Below are 22,751 nucleotides of genomic sequence, written 5' to 3'. Positions count from 1 at the left end.
AGACTTTTTGTATAAAAAAAGACATCTGGATTTGAGGATTGAAGATAATGTTTGTTTATAAAAAATGGCTTTGTGGGGTTTATAGTCTATTGGACGAAGTAAATATTGTTTTGTATGACGAAGAGATGAAGAATCAGAAGTTTTCTTTCTGAATCTTATTCATCGAACTTTGTTTTTTAACTTCTTTTCTATTCTTTAAAACATTTCTTTCTTTTCCCTTCTTTATTCCTCCCCCTTTCTGTGTCCTTATCGTATTTATATAAAAGTCTTGGTTTGGTTAAGAAATGTGAAAATATATCAGGTTTTGTATTTTCTCTTATAAACCTTAATAAAACTTACAGAAAATGATAAAAGCACAGAAATAATCTAACTATATGGACTTGGCAATAACTGAAATGTAAAAAAGTGTTCATGAATATAAAGGAGACATTTATAAATGGAAAACTATATTTGATTTTTGTTGTTGATTTAAATGAAATAAGCAAAAGTTCTCCACACCACTGATTTCACCAGGCAGCTAGCCCTGTGAGCACTTGACAGCACCCTCATGACAGCAGGTGTATATGATTTCTCCCATGAGAATTCTTCTACGAATTCCATGAAGTTTAGCAACAGCGGTGGTCTAATTGAAATGCTTTTCACATTACAAGCATCTAAATATTTCTTTCCTCTTGATTCACTTAGGCAAAATGAGTTGTGAAATCTGACCAAATCTTTCCCCACATTCCAAGCATATATATGGTTTATCCCATGTGAGTTCTTTTATGATAACTAAAGCTAGACCCATGTGCAAATCTCTTTCCACACTCCAAACATTTATATGGTTTCTCCCCTGTGTGAATTTTTTTATGTACTGTAAGGCTTGAGCTTTGGGTGAAGCTCTTTCCACACTCCAAACAGGTATATGGTTTCATCCCTGTGTGAATTCTTTGATGACATGCAAAGGTTGAGCTTTGGGTGAAGCTCTTTCCACACTCCAAACATGCATACGGTTTTTCACCTCTGTGAATTTTTTGATGTATATGAAGGGCTGTATCCTGGTTGAAGCTCTTCCCACACTCAAAACACTTATATGGCTTCTCTCCTGTATGGATTCTGCGATGGCTTACAAGGTATGTGTGGTTACTAAAGCTCTTTCCACATGTCACACACGTATATGGTTTTTCCCCTGTATGGATTCGCTCATGCACAGTAAGGTGTGAACTCTGACTGAAGCTCTTCCCACACTCAAAGCATTTATATGGCTTCTCACCAGTGTGAGCTCTCTTATGTGAAGTAAGGTGTGAACCCTGTCTGAAGCTCTTTCCACATTCCAAGCATTTATATGGTTTCTCCCCGGTGTGGGTTCTCATATGTGAAGTAAGGCTAGCACTGTGAGCAAAGCTCCTTCCGCACTCTGAACATTTATAAGATTTCTCCCCTGTGTGTGTTCTCTTATGTGAAGTAAGGCTACAACTGTGAGCAAAGCTTCTTCCGCACTCCAAACATTGATAAGATTTCTCCCCAGTGTGAATTTTTTGGTGCGATGTAAGGTTTGAGCTGTAACAAAATCTCATTCCACACTCCAAACATTTATACGGCTTCTCCCCTGTGTGGATTTTTTTATGTGATGTAAGGCCTGAGCTGTCACGGAAGGTCTTTCCACAGTCAAAACAGGTATACGGTTTCTCCCCTGTGTGAACTTTTTGATGTTTTGTAAGGTATTTGTTGCAATGGAATCTCTTTCCACACTCAAAACAGGTATGTGGTTTCTCCTCAGTGTGGACTTTGTGATGTATTTTAAGGTTTGAGTGGTGATTGAAACCCTTTCCACATTGTAAGCATTTGTATGATTCCTGTCCTGCGTGAATTCTTTCATGTGATTTTAGGCCTGAGCTGTCACTGAAGCTCTTTCCACACACCAAGCATTTACATGGTTTTTCCTCTGTGTGGATTCTGCAGTGTGACTTGAGGCTAGATTTACCTTTGAATGTTTTTCCACATAAAGAGCTATCATTTGTTCTCTTCCCCTTGTGATGTTTTTTATGGACTGGGATTCGATGGCCGTTATCAGTCTGTGTAAGAAGACCTTTATTCCTCCCAATCTCTTCTTGGTTTTTCTCTTGTGTACTTGTTTCCTCTTGATTTTGAAAGGTCTTTCCTTTGACTTCATGCTTGGTTCTTTCTATTGAGTCCCAAGAACAATGACCGTTGTGTTCATCACCTGCTAAAGTTAAGGAAAAATCACAATTAAAAATGTAATGCAAATCCCAATCCTAGTGAGACTTTCTGTAACATATGATGGTGATGATTTTATTATTTAGACCCCACCCATTTGGCTGGGTTTCCTCAGCCACGTGAGGCAGCTTACAGCATATATACAGGTAAAGGTAAAGGACCCCTGGACGGTTAAGTCCAGTCAAAGGTGACTATGGGGTTGCAGCGCTCATTTCCCTTTCAGGCCGAGGGAGCTGGCGTTTGTCCACAGACAGCTTTCTGGGTCATGTGGCCAGCATGACTAAACCGCTTCTGGCACAACAGAACACCGTGACAGAAACCAGAGCGCATGGAAACGATGTTTACCTTCCCGCCGTAGCGGTACCTATTTATCTACTCACACTGGAGAGTTTTCTCTTTTTTATTTTTTTTATTTAGAAACAAGAAAAAGTCTAACAATCATATACATATACACGAATAAAACAAGTAATATATGACTCTTAACAAACTTATAGAATCATAGAGTTGGAAGAGACCACAAGGGCCATCCAGTCCAACCCCCTGCCAAGCAATTATTCAGTAATTAGAAAGAAAGAAAAATTACACCCCCCTTACCCCCCTAGTGTATTCCCTCCACCAGTGCTCACCTGTCTTTTAAGACTTACCGGCATATTACAATTTACGTTGCATATATTCTAGTTTAAGTCTATGTTAATTTACCACTTTCCCCCTCATTATTATCATTTAGCATGAATTGTTCTGTACAAGCTTAGTCCAAGCCTATCAGCATGTTATCTTCCGAATAGTGTATACTCCTATATTCCTCATAACATTTCCATTGAGCTCTTAATTTCTTATTTGATTGATATCTTATTACCACAGTTAGTCTGGCTAGTTCTATATATTCTGATAACTTATTTAGCCAATCGTCTTTCTTAGTTATATGGGCACTTTTCCAATTTTTCACAATCAGCAGCCTTGCTGCAGCTGTTGCATAGAGCTGTGAATTTCTCTTATCTTGCGGGATCTCTTTGCCCAGTAAGCTTAGCAGATACATTTCTGGGTTTTTTTCTAATGAGATTCCTAACAGTTTTTTTAGTTCTTCATGTACCGTATTCCAGAACACCTTCATTCTCCCACATCTCCACCACATATGAATGAGTATACCCTCAGCATCTTTACATTTCCAACAACAGCTGGAATTTGATTTATGTATCTTGGCAAGTTTTGCGGGTGTTATATGCCATCTACAGAACATTTTCCTAATGTTCTCTTTAATTGCATTCCATGCTGTGAATCTGATATCAAACTTAAACATTTCCCACCGTTCGAGCTGAATTGCGGCCCAATATCTTGTGCCCATTTTATTTGCACTTCCTTTATTGCCTCATCTTGCAAGTTCCATTCTAACAATAGGTTGTAAACTTTTGATAATATTTTTTTTTTAATTTCTAAGGAGGACTATTTGTAATTTTGAATCCTCTTTTGTAAAGCCTGATTTTTTTAAATCTGAGATAAAGGTATTATTTAATTGATGATATTGCAGCCAGTCATTAAGGTATTGTCTTAATTCAGCGTATGGTTTTAACTTTAATTCGTTTCTGTCTTGTTTTAATAGATGGCTATAGGTTCCCCTGCTCCCTGCCAAATTTAGCTTTTTCATCACAAAGGCTTCCAGTGGTGATAACCCCCATGGTGTATGTGTTTCAAGCAGCAGTTGGTATTCTTTCCAGACCTTATACAGTGATCCTCTGATTACATGATTTGTGAAACCTTTTTGCGCTTTGACTTTGTTGTAACCCAGATAGGCGTGCCAGCCAAATCTGTTGTCAAAGCTTTTCAGGTCCAAGACATCTGGGTTTTCCAGGGTAATCCACTGTTTTATCCAAATTATACGTTCTGCATAGTAATATACCTGTAGTTTAAAGTTGGGGAACGCAAATCCCCCTCTGCCTTTTATGTCCGTTAAAAGCTTATATTTTATACGAGGTTTTTTCCCCTGCCAAATGAATTTTGACAGAATTTTTTTCCACTTTTCAAAACAATCTTTTTATATATAATAATTGGGATCATTTGGAAAAAGAATAAAAACCTGGGAAGTATATTCATTTTTATTGCAGCGATAGCTTAAGTCTGGACCAGGTTTCAATATCTCTCTTAATTTCATTCCAGAGCTTTTTATAATTGTCCTCGTACAAATTTAGATTCTTCATCGTGATAGCTATTCCTAAATATTTTGCTTTTTTTTAAATGATCTCTAATCCTGTCTTCTGCATCAGCTCTATTTTCTCTTCTTGCTGGATATTTTTCACCATAATTTTGGTCTTTGATTTATTAAGTTTGAAGCCTGACACCTCTCCAAAAGTTTTTATTTTTTTCTAAGGCTTTGGGAATAGTCTCTAATGGTTCTTGTAATGTTAATATTACATCATCCGCGAAAGCCTTTATTTAGTATGATCTCTTCCCCAATGTCATTCCTTTGATTTCTTCGTTTTTTCTTATTTCTCTAATTACTGTTTAGAGGGGATAGATCCAGTTACAGGTAGGTAGCCGTGTTGGTCTGCCGTAGTCAAAGCAAAATAAAAAATAAAAAAAATCCTTCCAGTAGCACCTTAGAGACCAACTAAGTTTGTTCTTGGTATGAGCTTTTGTGTGCATGCACACTTCTTCAGATACCTGAAGTAAGCTCATGACTAAGCTGCTTAATTAGAAATACTTAACTGACCATTTAGGCTGGTTCTGCCCCCCTAACAAAAGTCCTGCCCCCCAACAGAAATCCTGCACCCATTCCAGCCTTGGAAAACATTCCTTTCCTTTTCTACCTTTTATTTCTCACAGCCCAGAACTCTTGCCCTGCAACCTTCCTCGTTTTCTTGCCAGGGGTGCTTCCTCATCTCCTCAGGTCCCCATCTCCATCTCCATCTCAGGTCCCCATCTTCCCAACGTTGGAGAAGGTTATATATACAAAGTCATTCAGACGTGTGGGTATGTCCTCCCGACGGGTGGCCAGCTTCAAATCTTCCTGTTTCAGCTATATTGGAATGATGGGAGTCTGAGTCACTTTGAATAGCTTAGCTATGTTTAATATCCTAGTTCTGATTTGATGATAAAGTCCAGACCTTGACGAAACTACTGGTGAAACGGGAAGATTTGAAGCTGGCCACCCGTCGGGAGGATATACCCACACGTCTTACAGACTTTTGCATAACCATCTTTAACATTATATTGCACTTTGTATATTTCACTTTGTATATTGCACTTTGATGTTTTAAAGCATATATACGCTTTGCCTCTGAGGAAATATCTATGTATACTTTTTGTATGATGATATTGTCAGTTTAGTTCCATAATTAATACATTTCTATCCAGAGATATACACAGTTTTGTATTTTATCTGAGGTACAGATACCGTGACTGTCTGTTGTTGTTTCTACAGAAGCCTAAACAAGCTGCAGGTTCCTTGGGAGGGAGGGAGAAGTAAAAGGAGCCTCAGAGAAGCTGCAGGGATTCCTCTGCCCTAGATAATATTCTCCTGCCCCTGCAGAAGACCAAATGGTGTGTGTGTGTGTGTGTGTGTAAAATTTTAAAATTTATATCCCGCAATCTGGTTGGGTTCCCACAGCCACCCAGTGCGGCTAACAGCATATATGAAAACACAACAAAACATCAAACATAAAATAAACAAAATATCCTATACAGGCAACAAAGAAATCAACAACAATAACAATAACAAAAGCAGTAATAAACGGTTTACAGTTATACCCAAATTACAATAACCACTTACCCCAAATAAAAATTGAGCAAACACCAGCTCGACGAAAACAAAACAGAGGAACCAAAACGAGAACTGTTTTAAACATTATAAAACATTTTTGTCATTTGCCCCCAACCCAAGAGATGTCCCAGCAGTGTCCCTGTGGCCCCCCAGGAGCCTCTTTTGGCTGTTCAAGGTGAGTCTAGACTCTGCCCCCTAGGCTAGGTGGAAATGGGCCCTGCAGCAGGGAGGTCTTCCTTCCAGCCTTCAGGGCATGGTAGGCATAGTAGTGACCTGAAAGTAGATCATAAGGAGGCTGTGGAAGCCTCCTTAGGTGTAGAGCTCCCACTCACAGTTTCCATGGTAAAAGTGGGGTGCCTTCCTCCTGAACCCCACCAGAGAAGAAAGAAGGAGTCATGCCTGAAAATGATTCTTTTTCTGCCAACTCGGAGATCTGGCCCTGCAGCCTTCCTTATTTTCTTGCCAGGGGAGCTTCCTGACCCCCAACAACCCCCAGGTCCCCATCTCCATTCCCTGGAACTCACCAGATCTCTCTGAGGGTCCTGAGAGAGAACAGTCAGAGGTTGTGGGAGACAGCCTGACCAGGTCAACCGTCCATCTTCCTCCTTCCATCCTCGCTAGGTTTGCAGAATCAGACTCTGTCATCCTTCCTGAGGAGCTCAGACGGGAAAAGAAGCAAAGTGACCCTCAGAGGCCCTGCAGGGATTCTTCTGCCCTAGATATTCTCCTGCCCCTGGGCATCCCCTCTGCAACAGTCCCCAACAGGTTTTAAACATGTCTTTGTGATTCCAAATCAATCTGTCTGCTTTCTGTATCCTTTCTTAAGGTGGGCATGGTACGCTAAGTAGTGACCTGAAAGTAGATCCCATTGAACTCAGTGGAGCTTACTTAGGAGTAAATCTGCAATGGACTGCTGTGCATGTTCTCCCTCTTCTGACACCCAGAAACACATTGCTCCTTTCCCCCTCCCTTCTTCCAATCAAGACCTTCTTGCCTTTTCTTCCCTGTGTCTTTTCTGCTCACTTGCAGTGGGGGGTTCCCTCCCTCCCATCCATCCATCCATCTCCCCTCCCCCCCAACCCCCTGGAACTCAGCTGACCTCCCCCAGCCTCAGATGGTGCTGGAGGTGCAAGCCCCAACTCAGGTCATTTCTAAGATTCAGCTTCTTTGAAACTATTTTGCAGAACTCAGAAGTTTAAACAAGTTGCAGGTTCCTGGGAGGGAGGAAAGAGCAAAGGGCACCTGAAGGCATTTTCCTTGTTTCCACTCTCCATCCCTCCATGCCCCCATCTCCATTCCCTGCCACTCACCAGATCTCTCTGAGGGTCCTGGAAGGGAACGGTCAGAGGTTGTGGGAGACAGCCTCACCAGGTCAACCGTCCATCTTCCTCCTCCTTCCATCCTTGCTAGGTTTGCAGGATCAGCCCCTTCCATCCTTCCTGAGCAGCTCAGAAGCTGCAGGTTCCTGGGAGGGAGGGAGAAGCAAAGGGAGTCTCAGAAGCCCTGCAGGTATTTTCCAGCTGAAGATATTTTATTAGTGAATGATAAGCCTGCCTAGGAGTGCAGCTCCCACTTGCAGTAAAAGAGACGTGCCCCCCCTCCTGAACCCCAGCATGCCAGGAAAGTGGATCTGAAAGAGGATCTTCCTCCCACCACCATTAAAAACATCCCTTTCATTTTCCCCCAGCCTGGAGCTGTGACAGGGCTGCCTCCCTCTGTTCCTCCTCCCCCCCAACCCCACATTAGGGGAAGGGGCTGTAGCTCTAGGGCAGAGCATCTCCTCAACAGGCAGAAATGCCCCAGCAGCACCCCCCCCCGTGGCTTAATCCTGCCCCCTTTACCCAGCATCGACCCCTCTTTCTCCCAAACAGCAATGCCTCCTTCCTCCTCTTCCCAGAGCCCTCTCGCCTCCTTTCCTTTGGGGGGGGGGGTTCCTTCCCCACCCTAAAACTGCCTCCCTCCCTGCCTAGTCTTCTTGCCTTGCTCTCGTCCTGGGGCGCCCCTGCACCCCTTAAAGCCTTTTGCACTCATCGCAGCTCTTTGGGGGATAAATTGGGGGTGCAACCCCACGCATGCTCCCTCCCACCGCTGCCCCTTTGCAAAACAGCCCTCTCCAGGGGGGTTTCTCTCCTGCAAAGCAGCTGCTCTGACACGGGAGCGGCCCCCCCCCAAAATACCCCCCTTTTCCCTACCTTGCAAAAGGCAGAGTCACCCCACATTAGGGGAAGGGGCTGTAGCTCAAGGGCAGAGCATCTCCTCAGCAGGCAGAAATGCCCCAGATTCATTCCCCCGTGGCCTAATCCTGCCCCCTCTACCCAGCACCGACCCCTTTCTCTCCGAAACATCCATGCCTCCCTCCCTTTCCTTTGGGGGGGTTTCCTACTCCACCCCCCAACTGCCTCCATGCTCTCCTCCTGGGGCGTCCCTGCAGCCCCCGAGGCCCTTTGCTCTCCCCACAGCTCCTTCGGGGCTCAATTGTGGGGTGCAACCCCCATGCATGCTCCTCTCCCGCAAAGCAGCTGCTCTGACACGGGAGACCCCCCCAATAAAAACACCCCCCTTTTCCTACCTTGCAAAAGGCAGTCTTCCGCTCTGCCGAATCTCCTCCCTCCCTCGCAGCTTTTCAAATGGGACAAACGGAGGAGGAAGTGACGCATTCCCCCTCCCCCCAGGAAGTCCCCTCTCAGAATATAATCGCTGCCTTTAACCCTTGAACAGCCAGCACTTCTCCCCCACCCTCCCACCCACACCCAAACTGTAAGGTGTTGGGGACATTGTGGATTCTGCTTCAGGGGACCCCATTAAATAAGATCTGGTGACTTCCGTTTCAGTGTATCTGAAGAAGTGTGCATGCACACGAAAGCTCATACCAAGAACAAACTCAGTTGGTCTCTAAGGTGCTACTGGAAAGAATTTTCTATTTTGTTTCGACTATGGCAGACCAACACGGCTACCCACCTGTAACCCATTAAATAAGGTTGCTACCTTTGTTCTGGCAAAATACATCGCGGTTGGGGGTGATTCCTCCTCGCCCCCCTTTGTTGCTGAATCGACTTCGAAACAATGTTTCTAAACTACAAAGAGGAAATAGTAGGAGCAAAACTCTGCCCAGTGGAGTAGCCATATTCAGCCCAAACATCAGCAGAAAATTGTCCACCCATCACAATACTCACAAAGAGACCCCCCCCCAATCCATCAATGAAGTATCACCAATAATAATAATAATTTTGTTTACATGCCTCCTATCTGATTGAGTTCCCCCAGCCACTCTAGGTTTGGATTTGGATTTGATATCGCACTTTATCACTACCCTAAGGAGTCTCAAAGCGGCTAACATTCTCCTTTCCCTTCCTCCACCACAATAAACACTCTGCTTTGGTCAGACCTCACCTGGAATACTGTGTCCAGTTCTGGGCACCACAGTTCAAGAAGGATACCGACAAGCTGGAACATGTCCAGAGGAGGGCAACCAAAATGGTTAAAGGTCTGGAAACAATGCCTTATGAGGAACGGCTTAGGGAGCTGGGTATGTTTAGCCTGGAGAAGAGAAGGTTAAGGGGTGATATGATAGCCATGTTCAAATATATAAAAGGATGTCATCTGGAGAAAGGTTGTTTTCTGCTGCTCCAGAGAAGCGGACACGGGGCAATGGATTCAAACTACAAGAAAGAAGATTCCACCTAAACATTAGGAAGAACTTCCTGACAGTAAGAGCTGTTGGACAGTGGAATTTGCTGCCAAGGAGTGTGGTGGAGTCTCCTTCTTTGGAGGTCTTTAAGCGGAGGCTTGACAGCCATCTGTCAGGAATGCTTTGATGGTGTTTCCTGCTTGGCAGGGGGTTGGACTGGATGGCCATTGTGGTCTCTTCCAACTCTATGATTCTATGATTCTAAGTGCGACTAGCGCAAGGTCACCCAGCAGCTGCATGTGGAGGAGCGGGGACGCGAACCCAGTTCCCCAGATTACGAGTCCACCGCTCTTAACCACTACACAACACTGGCTTCCAATCCACACTTTCTTTTTGGGGGCAGAGGGGAGGACAAATTGAGGATATTTTCAGCCGAGTACTATTTTTCCAGAACAAGAGGCACCAGAACTCACTGTGAACGCCTCCCTCCTTCTCTTATAATGGCAATGGCATCCACCTGAGAAGGGCCGGAACGGAGTTCCCACCTGTTCCAGCTGAAAAAAGCCCTGGTTCAGACACATGTGTTGGGCCACTGGGACCCTGAGACAGCCCCATGGTTGTTGAGGAGGCCATGAAGTCCAACACACAGGGGTGTAGCTGTAGCAAGGTAAATTGGCACCCCCCCAGAGGTGTAGGAAGGTCAGGTGGTACCCAGTGCGGAATATTTCTTGTCACCCACCATTGATTTCCCCCTCTGCAAAAATGGTTTTACGTTATGTCATATTTCCTTACAAAGGAATAATAACAAGTAATAATAATACAAAACTTTTATTTATATCCCGCCCTCCCCGGCTGAAGTCGGGCTCAGGGTGGCTAACATCAGATACATAACATTGGTATAAAATCAAACAATAAAAAAAAATCCTCCCAGTTGCACGTCAAAGTGAAAGTAGATAAATAGGTACTGCTCCGGCGGGAAGGTAAACGGCGTTTCCGTGCGCTGCTCTGGTTCGCCAGAAGCGGCTTAGTCATGCTAGCCACATGACCTGGAAGCTGTACACCGGCTCCCTCAGCAAGTAAAGCGAGATGAGCACCACAACCCCAGAGTCGGACACAACTGGACCTAATAGTTAGACGTCCCTTTAACTTTACCTAAGTTTGTTATCGGTATGAGCTTTTGTGTGCATGCACACTTCTTTAGATACCATGGTTTTAAGTTTGGTAATAAGTTGCAATTCAGCAACTTCTCTTTCCAGTCTATTTCTGAAATTCTTTTGTAATAAGGCAGCTACTTTGAGATCTTGTATAGAATGTCCTGGGAGAGTGAAGTGTTCTCCTACTGGTTTCTCTGTCTCCTACTGGTTTCTCTGTATTTGATTGGCATATAAAAACAATTAACCAACGGTACTGAATGAAACATGATCATTCCTAAGCTCAGATTGCATCTCACTGAAACTTCCACAAGGTCCATCTATTTTAAAAGCTTAATAAATGCCCTCTCTTTCCACAATGTAACCTAAAAATTAAGTGGGGCGTCGGGAGTATGAGTTAAGGAAAAAGCTTTTGGGGATTAGGGCAGGAAATTTAGGAAGATGACTGCAGGATCCAGTGTGATCCAAATGAGAAAAAAGTTCAGATAAGAATAACCGGTAATGTTGAAAATTAGAATAGGAAGTCTGAACCTCACAAGGGAATAAACAGCAAGCAAAACACCAGGAGGATGCTTTCATTGTACTCTTTTTGGTGCCTTATGAAAACATTGATCCCAGTGAACAGACAATTCAGATGGTTCTCTAATGCAATTGCCCATCTAGACACGCAGAACGTTGACATGTTGTTTTTCAGTGTTGTTTTCATCTGGTTTTTAGCTTGTCCTTGATCTTAATTAATTTCACCATTTTATTCTTTTGTAACCTACTATGATTTTTATTACAACCAAGTGGTATATTAATCCAGTGATATAAATTAATAAAACAAAAATAAAACATATTTGGTAGATGTGCATATATATTCTGGAGTGTGGATTGTGTGGAGGGGTGAAAAGAGGGTAATTGAAAACGGGGGTGGAGAGAAGGGGCAGACGAAGGTGAACAGGGGAACTTCTTCAATTTCACAAAATCATTGAAAGGGGGAACGGAAAAGAGGGTAATTGAAAATGGGGGGACGAAAAGAGGGTAATTGAAAACGGGGGGGGGGAGAGAAGGGGCAGATGGAAGTTGAACAAGGGAACTTGAATTACACTAAATCAATACAATCATTTAAAAAAACCATAAAAAAACAAACCACAGCCGGGTCAGCTAGTAGATACATAATAGGAAAAGGATTATGGAATATTGTCTCAATATATGATCACAGTGGAGAGACTTATGTATCCAAAGAGGGAAAGGATCACCATTATTTAATATTGAGGCATGGTTGCTAAAATCATTGGAGACAAAGTTGATTCATTTATTTAGAGAAAAACTATTGCTGACATTTGTTAAAGGAAACCCCTTTTAGACTTTCTGTGTGAAAATGAAAATGAAATTGTGGTATTTGGAATTAAAGTTTGAAAAATGTTTTGAATAATTATTTTTATGTAACCAGGACTGTCTTAAGCCTATCTGGCGCTGTGGTTCAACGATCCCTCCGCCGCCCTCCCCCCCCCCACGCCCCTGCCAGCTTGGGACTTCCATTTTCACTCACGGACCCTGCACTGAGCTCCTGCATCTTCATCTGCTGCAAAGCAGGCAGCAGCTTGTCAGGTGCAGCTTCCCCTCCTTTCCCCCATTGGTAAACAGCCTTCTCGTAAGGTGCAGTGGGCAAGATCCCGCACACACCCCAAAAAAGGGGGGGGGGTGAAACCAGAAAACGGCCAGCTGACCTTCCTGGCCGGCTGCTTGGGCAGCTGAAAGCTCAGGACGGCCGCCTCGCCTTGGGCGGGATCCGCCTCAAACCACCTTTCCCGCTCACCCTCAAAATGGCCTTGGTTTCGGGAAGGGAGGGGGGGGGGAAACTACGGCCACCAGGGAGACCTTCTCAGCGACCCGCTCTCGATCAGGGGAAAAGACACAGTCTCCTATTACGTTGTTGTTGCTGCTACTAGCTCCAATCCAAGCTGCCTGGGGAGTGTCTCTCCCCCTCCCACCACAAAAAACCACACACACACAAGCTTTCTTCTTGGGCTGTTGGAAAACAGTCGCGATCTCCCCCCCCCCCGTGTGATTCCCGCTCAGCGCTCAGCATGGCCAGCAGGGCGGGAGGGGGGGCGCCTTCCCGGGGGGCCACCGCACTCAGCCCGTCGCCTCATCCCGCTCCCCGCGATCTGGCCCCCGCCAACCCTCCTCCTCCCGCGGAGACTTTCGCCCAACTTCTCCTCTCCTTTTAATCACTCGCGAACTGCGGGAGAAGTGGCGTGAGGCTGGAAGCTGAGAGGGCTTTGTCGGAGGCACAGCAATCTGTGCCCCGAGGAGTGCACGGCGCAGGGTGGCTGGGCTGGGCTAAGTGGGTGGGGGCATCGGCCCTCGACGGAGGCAGCTCCACCGCCGTCGCTGCCACCTCGCTTCAACCTCGCTTCAGCCACCGCTGTCGGGAAAGGAGCGAAGCGGGCGAGGCGGATGCGCAGGCAGCTCTGTGTGGCTCCTCGATGCGTCCCTGCTGGGCGGGCGCCGTGGTGCCGGTCACCACTCAGCCCAATGGGAAGGCAGGCAGAGAACCATAAATTATTTTGCTTAACTTCTCTCTCTCTTTTGCCTTCTCCCCTTCTCCCCCTAAACATGTACATCTTTCTCTTTCTCTTTCTGTTTCTTTTTCTACTTTTGTTTTCATATAACTTGGTTTTTTATATTGTTGTATCATAAAAATATATTTAATAAAAGATTTATGCAAAAAAAGGAAGAATCTTGGAACAAGGTGGCATCAGTATGCTGAAGATACTCAGCGCTTGTTTCTCAGCATAACCATGAATTCCTGCAAAGGCCCTAGAACAGTGTGTGAACACAGTGGAAAGATGGAAGGTATTTCTCTAACATAAAACAACAGCAGTAACAACACCACCACTAAGGTTTGGCATTAAATTTACAAAATGACACCTTTGGAAAAAAGTATCGGAACAATCAGATTTCTAATTGAGTTGTTGTTATATATGCCTTTGTATTCAGATCAGACCTCAATAAAATAATGTAGCACTTGGGAAGGAATATGCAGCCCAGAAGCCCAGCACTGGAGGCCAAGATAGAGAAGATCTGCACGGCTACCATGTACTTCCCCTTGGTGCTCAGGTAGGTGGGCACAAAGGAGACCCAAACACTGCAGAAGACCAGCATGCTGAAGGTGATCAGCTTGGCCTCATTGAAGGCCCCAGGCAGATTCCTTGCTAAGAAAGCCACCGTGAAGCAGATGGCAGCCAGGAAGCCCATGTAGACAAGGGCAGAGTAAAACATGGCAACAGATCCTTCATTGCATTGCAGGATGATCTGCCCAGGTTGGGACTTCATGTCAGAGTCTGGGAATGGGGGAAAGATTCCCAACCAGATGCTGCAGATGGCAACTTGAACACTGGAACAGGAAAGGACAATGGAGTTGGCCAGACTTTTCCCCAGCCATCTCCTCACCTTGTTCCCTGGCTTTGTAGCCAAGAAGGCCAGCACCACAGTGATGGTTTTGGCCAACACAGAAGAGATGGCAACTGAGAAAATGATGCTGAAGGCAGTTTGCTGGAGAAGGCAGGTCACTTTCCTTGGCCGGCCAATGAAGAGGAAGGAAGACAAAAATGAAAGCAGGAGTGAGAAAAGGAGGATGTAGGAGAGATCCCGGTTGTTGGCTTTCACTATGGGAGTTTTCTTGTATGTAATGAAGATTCCTAACACAAAACCTGTGGTTATGGATAAGAAGAGAGCAAAGGAAGATAGGACAATCCCCATGTGTTCTTCATAAGTCAGGAAGGTGATAACCTTAGGGTCACATTGATCTTTGTCATTGTTTTGATGTTGATTCTCTGGACACTTGGTACAATGCTCTGCATCTGCAAAAACAAGAGTGTTATCAATATTATATCCTCCTAAATTGCTTTTCATTTTCAGAAACTAACGCCAAACTGGTTCACACTATTAGAAAACATTAAAATATCCTATATAATCATTATATGTGATCAATGGCGTCAGGAAACAGTATTACAGTACTAATATTACATGTCAGGTAAAACCTCAGCAACAGGTGTGTCTTGCATTAGTTGTGAAGTCAACAGGGAAAGCATTCCACCTGCTAGTCGTGTCTGACTCTTTGTGACCCCATGTACCAGAGCACACCAGGCACTCCTGTCTTCTACTGCCTCCCGTAGTTTGGTCAGACTCATGTTGGTAGCTTCGAGAACACTGTCCAGCCATCTTGTCCTCTGTCGTCCCCTTCTCCTTGTGCCCTCCATCTTTCCCAACATCAGGGTCTTCTCCAGGGAGTCTTCTCTTCTCATGAGGTGGCCAAAGTATTGGAGCCTCAGTTCCTTGCTTAGCAGGTATTTATATATTGATGTGTTTCTATCTTGTCGTTCCCAGCAATTTTCAAAGAAATACCCCAAATCAACATCATGACAACAATTTAAAATTTGGAACAGTTATGAAACTCGTGAAACTTTGGGCAGAACTCTGGTTTCCCAAGTTGAAGATCACAACTTGAGTTTCTGTGGACTCCCCTGCCACTCGCCACATAGCATTCACCAATATGATTATATAACACAAAGACAACTTTCTTGAGAATGTGTCCATATTATGAATAGGCGCCTGATCCCAAAAATATCCAATATGACATCCTAGAAGGGGCAGAACTCTATGAAACATTTGTGCCTGAAAATAAGGCCACATGTCGAAGTTCATGATGCCTCCTGGGAAAAGCTTGATGAACAGTCTTCTGCATCCCGTGCTGTCGATTTCCCAGTTCTGATGTTTCTCTCCAACTCTGTGCAGATTTGTAAAGGTCATGGAATGTGACTCTAAATAAGAAAGCATGTATGCACACACAGGTGGAAAATGCACAGGTGTGTTGTAGAGGGTCACACTCTGTGCACGGATTATTTTGTTGTTGTTCAGTCGTGTCCGCCTCTTCGTGACCCCATGGACCAGAGCACGCCAGGCACTACTGTCTTCCACTGCCTCCCACAGTTTGGTTACACTCATGTTGGTAGCTTCGAGAACACTGTCCAACCATCTCATCCTCTGTCGTCCCCTTCTCCTTGTGCCCTCCATCTTTCCCAACATCAGGGTCTTTTCCAGGGAGTCTTCTCTTCTTATGAGGTGGCCAAAGTACTGGAGCCTCAACTTCAGGATCTGCCCTCCCAGTGAGCACTCAGGGCTGATTTCTTTAAGGATGCACGGATTATAGCCAGTTCTAAATTTCCCCTATAAACAGCCACTGGAGTCACCCACCTTCTTGAGAGGAGATGGTTCCTTCTGGGCAGGGAATGCAGTCATAGCAGCAGAGTGGCTTTCCTTCCTGAACCACCTTGACAGATCCAGGGCGGCAACTTTCCACGCACCTGGAAGGAGGCAGGCCCTGAACATAAAAACAAGGGGGGTGTCAAGGAAAATGTGTTAGGCCTAACTTTTCTATGGAAATGAGGCACAGAGTTGGGTAGGGCACAATTTTAATTTGAAACTTTGTGACTATAAACTACAACTCCATAGCACTGGAGCCAGCTCCTGGGGGCCATGGGTGCTTCGTGTCAGGAGTCCAGGTTCCCAGCTTGATAACACAGTTGTTGTTGTTCAGTCGTTCAGTCGTGTCCGACTCTTCGTGACCCCATGGACCAGAGCACGCCAGGCACGCCTATCCTTCACTGCCTCCCGCAGTTTGGCCAAACTCATGTTAGTAGCTTCGAGAACACTGTCCAACCATCTCATCCTCTGTCGTCCCCTTCTCCTTGTGCCCTCCATCTTTCCCAACATCAGGGTCTTTTCTAGGGAGTGATAACACAGTAAGCGTAGGTAATTAAAAAGGAGGATTTATTGCAAAAACAAACAGATAGCTCCGGACAGCTCTAACGCACAAAGACTGAATATGTTTGCGGTCCAGTTTAGCATGTTGGTATGTGTGTATAATGAGTTTGGCTGTGGTTTTCCCAGTAGTAATGTATGGAAGTGAGAGCTGGACCATAAAGAAGGCTGATCGCCGAAGAATTGATGCTTTTGAATTATGGTGCTGGAGGAGACTCTTGAGAGTCCCATGGACTGCAAGAAGATCAAACCTATCCATTCTTAAAGAAATCAGCCCTGAGTGCTCACTGGAAGGGCAGATCCTGAAGCTGAGGATCCAGTACTTTGGCCACCTCATGAGAAGAGAAGACTCCCTGGAAAAGACCCTGATGTTGGGAAAGATGGAGGGCACAAGGAGAAGGGGACGACAGAGGATGAGATGGTTGGACAGTGTTCTCAAAGCTAGTAACATGAGTTTGGCCAAACTGCGGGAGGCAGTGGAGGATAGGCGTGCCTGGCGTGCTCTGGTCCATGGGGTCACGAAGAGTCGGACACGACTGAACGACTGAACAACAACAATGTGTGTATAAAGATCTGAATGGCCCAGAAAGCAATTCTTAGAGGAGGACTTAATGTCGTATAGGACAGCATTTTCTCTTCAAACATGGAGAAGGGCCTTCTCTGTTGCAGTGGCACCAATATGGGAATTAATTTTCCTGCTTTCCTTTTCACTCACCCGGGGAATTTTATTTGCTGGGCATGGATCACAAAACATTTGGGCAGTATGACAACAGTAGTTCTACTGGAGAATTCAATAAAGACTTTTTCAATAAATGCTATTTTTAAAAAGGGGGGAGGGGACTCTTGGGAGCCACATGAAACTTTCTAAAGGTCTGGATAAGAGTATTGGGCTAGCCATTTTTAATATGAATAAATAGTATAAAGTGAAGTGGTTCTACTTCCCCCACAACCTGTGTTTGAGGTAGAAAAGGGAAAATGTTTTTTGTTTTGTTTTTGCCAACGTACTCTCATTCACTGATGGAGGTGGGGTGATTAAATACCCTTGCAAGCTGCAGAAACATACAGGTGATGTCCTTTCTTATTCCTGAACACAAACCTATTGCACGCTTTCCTGGAAGTCACTAGGAAAAAGTTTCATCCAATGTGCGTTTGCAGGAGAATTTCAGAAAGTGAGGTTGCTAAAAGCCTCACTTTTGTGAGGGATATATTTTCTTTATGGTATAAATAGGAGAGGGTGTGTGGAAGCCTTGGGACACCTCATACAGTTACTAAATTAAACAACTCCCTTAAAATTGCAACCCAAATTATGGGGCCTATATATACAGAGTTTCACAGGGACCCACCATTTGATAGTTAAGAAATATGGCATTTTTGATGTTGACCAGCCTTTGAAGATAGACCCACAAAAAACATGGCGTCATTATAAAAGCTTACATGAGATGGGAGATGCAATAAAATGAAAGACATTATTTCACCCACCTGGTTGAACCATTTGGGCCACATAATGGCATCCTGGTCGATGGTCAACTGTAGAAGTGGGGATCCCTGTCTCTTGATATTCCCAAACTTGACACCGAGGATGGACTTGTTGGGAAACCTCACCCAATTCACAATGTCTAAATCAGCTGCCAGTTCCCCGTTCTCATCCAAATACACTCCCTCCATGGAAGAATTGTAAAACTGACCGTTTCCCAGGAAAGGGTGGAGCTAGAATAGCCAAGAAGAAGGCAATGTTTAGAATATGGGGAATAACACTGTGCAGACTTAAGTAGCTGTGTGTCTTTTTCACTGTTTTCACCCCAAAGGGCTTACACCGAAGTCAAAAAGCCTAGGCTCCCATCTCGTGCATGCGCCCTGGAAAAGACCCTGATGTTGGGAAAGATGGAGGGCACAAGGAGAAGGGGACGACAGAGGACAAGATGGTTGGACAGTGTTCTCGAAGCTACCAACACGAGTCTGGCCAAACTGCGGGAGGCAGTGGAGGACAGGAGTGCCTGGTGTGCTCTGGTCCATGGGGTCACGAAGAGTTGGACACGACTAAACGACTAAACAACAACAACATGATTTCTCATTCACAAACGAACATATATGTAAAAGGCAAGCATCTTAATTAAAATGAGTCACAGCAGACAAAGCGGGTGGTTAGGCCAATGTTTGGCATTGCTACCAGAGGGGTCACATCCTTAGACGCCAGTGTAAGTGGGCATAAAGAAGGACCAATTCAGGGCACTTCACAAAGGGGTTTCCAAAATTTCACCTCCCCACAGTCAATTGACTTTACAGTCCATCTCCATATTTGGCAGAGATATCTGTGACTGGGAAAGGAAATACCTGCCATGGCTGTAGCTTTTGAATTTTCAGATTGTCCGTCACTCTTTGCCTAGATCTTGATGAATCTGCAGCGTTTAAGGCGTGTGCCACAGCTTGGACCGTGTTGTAAATCCTGTGGTTGTCGAGAGAGAGGATTCCCTCCGGATCATCTTGTGGCAGCATCTTCAGATTCTCTCTCTCTCTGCATCTTGCCCAGCCTTTCACTGTCAGTGCATGCTTTAAATATGAACAATTAAAACCTTCCTCCACAAACTCATCAATAGCAAACAGTAGGGGTAGGAAATCACCATAGTTTGTCTGTTTATTTGTCTCAATTAAGAAAGAAAAAATACCATGGATAGGTTGGAAAGATAAGCCTCCATACATCAACTCCAATGAGATGTCCCACATTGCGGTTGTGATCAAGACTTTCCCCCCAATGGGTTTTATCAACTTGTACATCAGTTCTATAAATAAAATTCCATTTAAGACATAAATAGTGTCTACATAGTAAACAAACAGATTAACTTGTTTCCACTTAGAGAAGGAAAGAAAATTTATTGGTGCAAAATTCAGTCCTCCTTTGACGATTTGTGAGATGGGAACACAAATCCCACTCTCAATGAGCACAGGCGTCAAGGTCTTCATGAACCTGACTCCGTTGTCAGTGTCTGGTGCAAGGAGGCCAATGAACGTCCATCGGAAGTGCTGGAGCAGCTTGACAATCCCTGGGTAGAGAGCTTCTTCTTTGGGGACCATCCGGTAGAAAAAAGGGAAATGCCTCTTATCATTCAGAACATGAGAGACAAAAGCATAACTGACCTGGGAAGGGAAGGAAGATTGTTGGCTTGCTACATTTTGAACCAAAGCTGATTTCTTAGCCCAAATAACAAATATTTACCTTCTAAAAACAAATTATTTTGCCTAGGCTTTTCTTCAGCTGGACCGTGTTCCCCAAATCCCTATTCTTATTCATTCTTTACATACTTTTATACTACTGTTTCACTGGATTTACAGGTGAAACTCAAAAAATTAGAATATTGTGGAAAAATCCATTTATGTAAGCAATTGTTTTCATTAGCTACTGGAGTTTAATATATGAGATAGACTCATGACATGCAAAGCGAGATATGTCAAGCCTTTGCTTGTTATAATTGTGATGATTGTGGCACACAGCTGATGAAAACCCCAAAGCTGAAATTGTTAATTTGGGGTTCTCATCAGCTGTACACCATAATCATCACAATTATAACAAAGGTTTGACGTATCTCGCTTTGCATGTCATGAGTCTATCTCATACATTAGTTTCACCTTTTAAGTTGAATTACTGAAAGAAATGAACCTTTCCACGATATTCTAATTTTTTGAGTTTCACCTGTATATTGTATCTTTGTTATTATGATTTTGTTACTATTTTAATGTTGTCATTTTGATGAGGATGACCTGACATCAACAGCACACAAATCTTATATGCATAAGAAGCATCAAGTCCACAGTAAACTGATATGTGGAAGGCTCCTTGGTGTTGTTTTCAAATTCTGAGTATCCCATTTGAGTAGAGATGAGTATGATAAAAGAAAGCTGTATGTCTGCCCTCTAGGAGCAGTGAAAGCTCTCTCAAATCACTTGCGATACTGTTTTAGAAGCAAGTGTCTGTCTCCATTATCATTTAACATCCACGCCACACACTTCTTGAGTTCTCCAGAATCAGGCTCAGCCAGAAGATGCCACACCCTCTCCATCCCTACCTGAGGGATTTTATAGGTGCCCAACATGTTCGAAATCTGGATGGAGTTTTGAGTGTCAGCCCCTTCAAGAACAGCAAGCAGATTATTCTGTCCTCCAAAGTTGTAGTTAGGAATATTGGCTTGCCCTGTGGAGAGCAGGTCTAGCAAAGATTCGCACGTTACCCTCCCATCAAAGAAGTTCTCGTGGATGCTGTACCCCAGAGTGATGTTGGGTAAAAGCCTGGGATTCTGGTTGATATCTTGAATGGCAAACAAGAAGGACAGGAGTTGCCAATATTTTGTGGATGCTTTCCTGCAAATGCATACATATTCCATCATCATAAGGATCCAGCATTCAATGAATAGATAATATAAATATAAATTTTTGGATTCAAGTTCAAGAATATTACTTATGCTAACACTGATCCAGAGACAAAGCTGTAAAATTGAAAGCCAACCCTCACTTAATGTTTGGGTGGCCAGATAGCCTTTGCTAATCAATAGCCATTATCCATTGGAAAACAAAGCTAATGCAGATGATCATTCTGGCTAGTATTTCTCTAGTTTTCCCATTTTAATTATTTTATATTTTTATTTTGCAGTATCTTGAGATGGCAGGGACAGGAGGTTGGTTGGTTGGTTGGTTTGTAAGATATGTTTTGGTCCCTCCCCAACCTGTGTTTCTTTTCTGTAAGATGGGAGAGTGCAGTAGAAGACACTGCTGAAGATGTCAAAACAATATGTTTGTTAAGTTGGTGATCCTAGCCCAGCCTCTTAAGCATCCATTTTACATGTCTAAAGAGTTGACCAAGTACAAGTGTGGTGCTAAAAAACAAAACAAAAATCAAGCTAGTGATTCCTCCAGAAGAAAGGGATCACTCCTCACTATTGCTTAGCTGGAGGCCACTTCATCCCAATGATAGGAGCCTAACAGGCCAGGGGCAATAAACTTGGCTCCAAGAAAAGAAAAAAAAAAGATGAAGGGAAAATGCACTGCAAAAACAGGATGAAGAAGAAGAAGAAGAAGAAGAAGAAGAAGAAGAAGAAGAAGAAGAAGAGTTTGGATTTGATATCCCGCTTTATCACTACCCGAAGGAGTCTCAAAGTGGCTAACATTCTCCTTTCCCTTCCTCCCCCACAACAAACACTCTGTGAGGTGAGTGGGGCTGAGAGACTTCAGAGAAGTGTGACTAGCCCAAGGTCACCCAGCAGCTGCATGTGGAGGAGCGGAGACGCGAATCCGGTTCACCAGATTACAAGTCTACCGCTCTTAACCACTACACCACACTGGCTCAGTATATGACTGATACAATGTCATATAAGGCAAACAGATAAGTAAGAATACTCAATAAACAGCAGGTACCACATACCTTCCCTTCAAGCTCTGTGGAAACAAAACAGAATGCAAGTGCAATAAATATGTAATCTAAAAGTGACTTATAAGAGTTTCTTTGAAAATGTACCAGCAGCTGATAGGTTGCTGAGGGTCATAGTGAATCTGGTCCTATTTTACTACAGAGAAGCTGGAATTGAGCAAAGTTTACTGCTTACATAGCCAGTGTGGTGTGGTGATTATGAGCAGTGGACTCGTAATCTGGTGAACCGGGTTCGATCCCCTGCTCCTCCACATGCAGCTGCTGGGTGACCTTGGGCTAGTCACACTTCTCTGAAGTCTCTCAGCCCCACTCACCTCACAGAGTGTTTGTTGTGGGGGAGGAAGGGAAAGGAGATTGTGAACCGCTTTGAGACTCCTTCAGGTAGTGATAAAGCAAGATATCAAATCCAAACTTCTTCTTCTTCTACATGGAAGGATTGCATATGGGGGGGGGGGAGGGAGAACAGCAAAGGCTAGGGTGCCCCGAACATTTCCACTCGCAAAACCAAGATAAAATGGATTTCATCATCATCATCAAAAATTTATTCGACTGTCAGTCAGAAAACAAGGATTTATCCATACAAAAATTAAAACGACTAAGCACCTAAAGGAACATGACACTTAAGCCAGCAATAAAAGTAGGCTATACATTTAGACCCATGTCAATGCTGTCAATTTTAACCTTACGGCACTTAAGGGCCAAAAAAAGGAATTTGGCCACCAAGGATGCTCTTGATCCAGTAAAGTTATTCAGCAAAAACAAAACCTGTTTTTCTCT

The 22,751-nt window shown here is 44.1% G+C and overlaps 1 protein-coding gene across 2 annotated transcripts in view; it reads right to left on the bottom strand.

Annotated features, from left to right (window-relative positions):
- The window catches only part of LOC117042717 (zinc finger protein 420-like), a 51,672-nt gene continuing 28,921 nt past the window's right edge, over positions 1-22,751 (bottom strand). The window contains exons 1-3 of one of the 2 annotated variants that reach the window (XM_033142337.1): positions 7,282-7,359; positions 6,496-6,621; positions 8-2,206 (exon numbers count right to left, since the gene is read on the bottom strand). In XM_033142337.1, the coding sequence (XP_032998228.1) occupies positions 744-2,206; positions 6,496-6,616 (1,584 nt within the window). In that variant the 5' untranslated portion in view covers positions 6,617-6,621; positions 7,282-7,359 and the 3' untranslated portion in view covers positions 8-743. Of the gene's footprint in view, positions 2,207-6,495; positions 6,622-7,281; positions 7,360-22,751 lie in introns of those variants that run through there. The other variant, XM_033142336.1, reaches the window with a different exon arrangement.

This window comes from Lacerta agilis, chromosome 2 (genome assembly GCF_009819535.1).
Source record: "Lacerta agilis isolate rLacAgi1 chromosome 2, rLacAgi1.pri, whole genome shotgun sequence".
Taxonomy (NCBI): domain Eukaryota; kingdom Metazoa; phylum Chordata; class Lepidosauria; order Squamata; family Lacertidae; genus Lacerta; species Lacerta agilis.
This window is presented reverse-complemented; position numbering and strand designations above follow the sequence as displayed.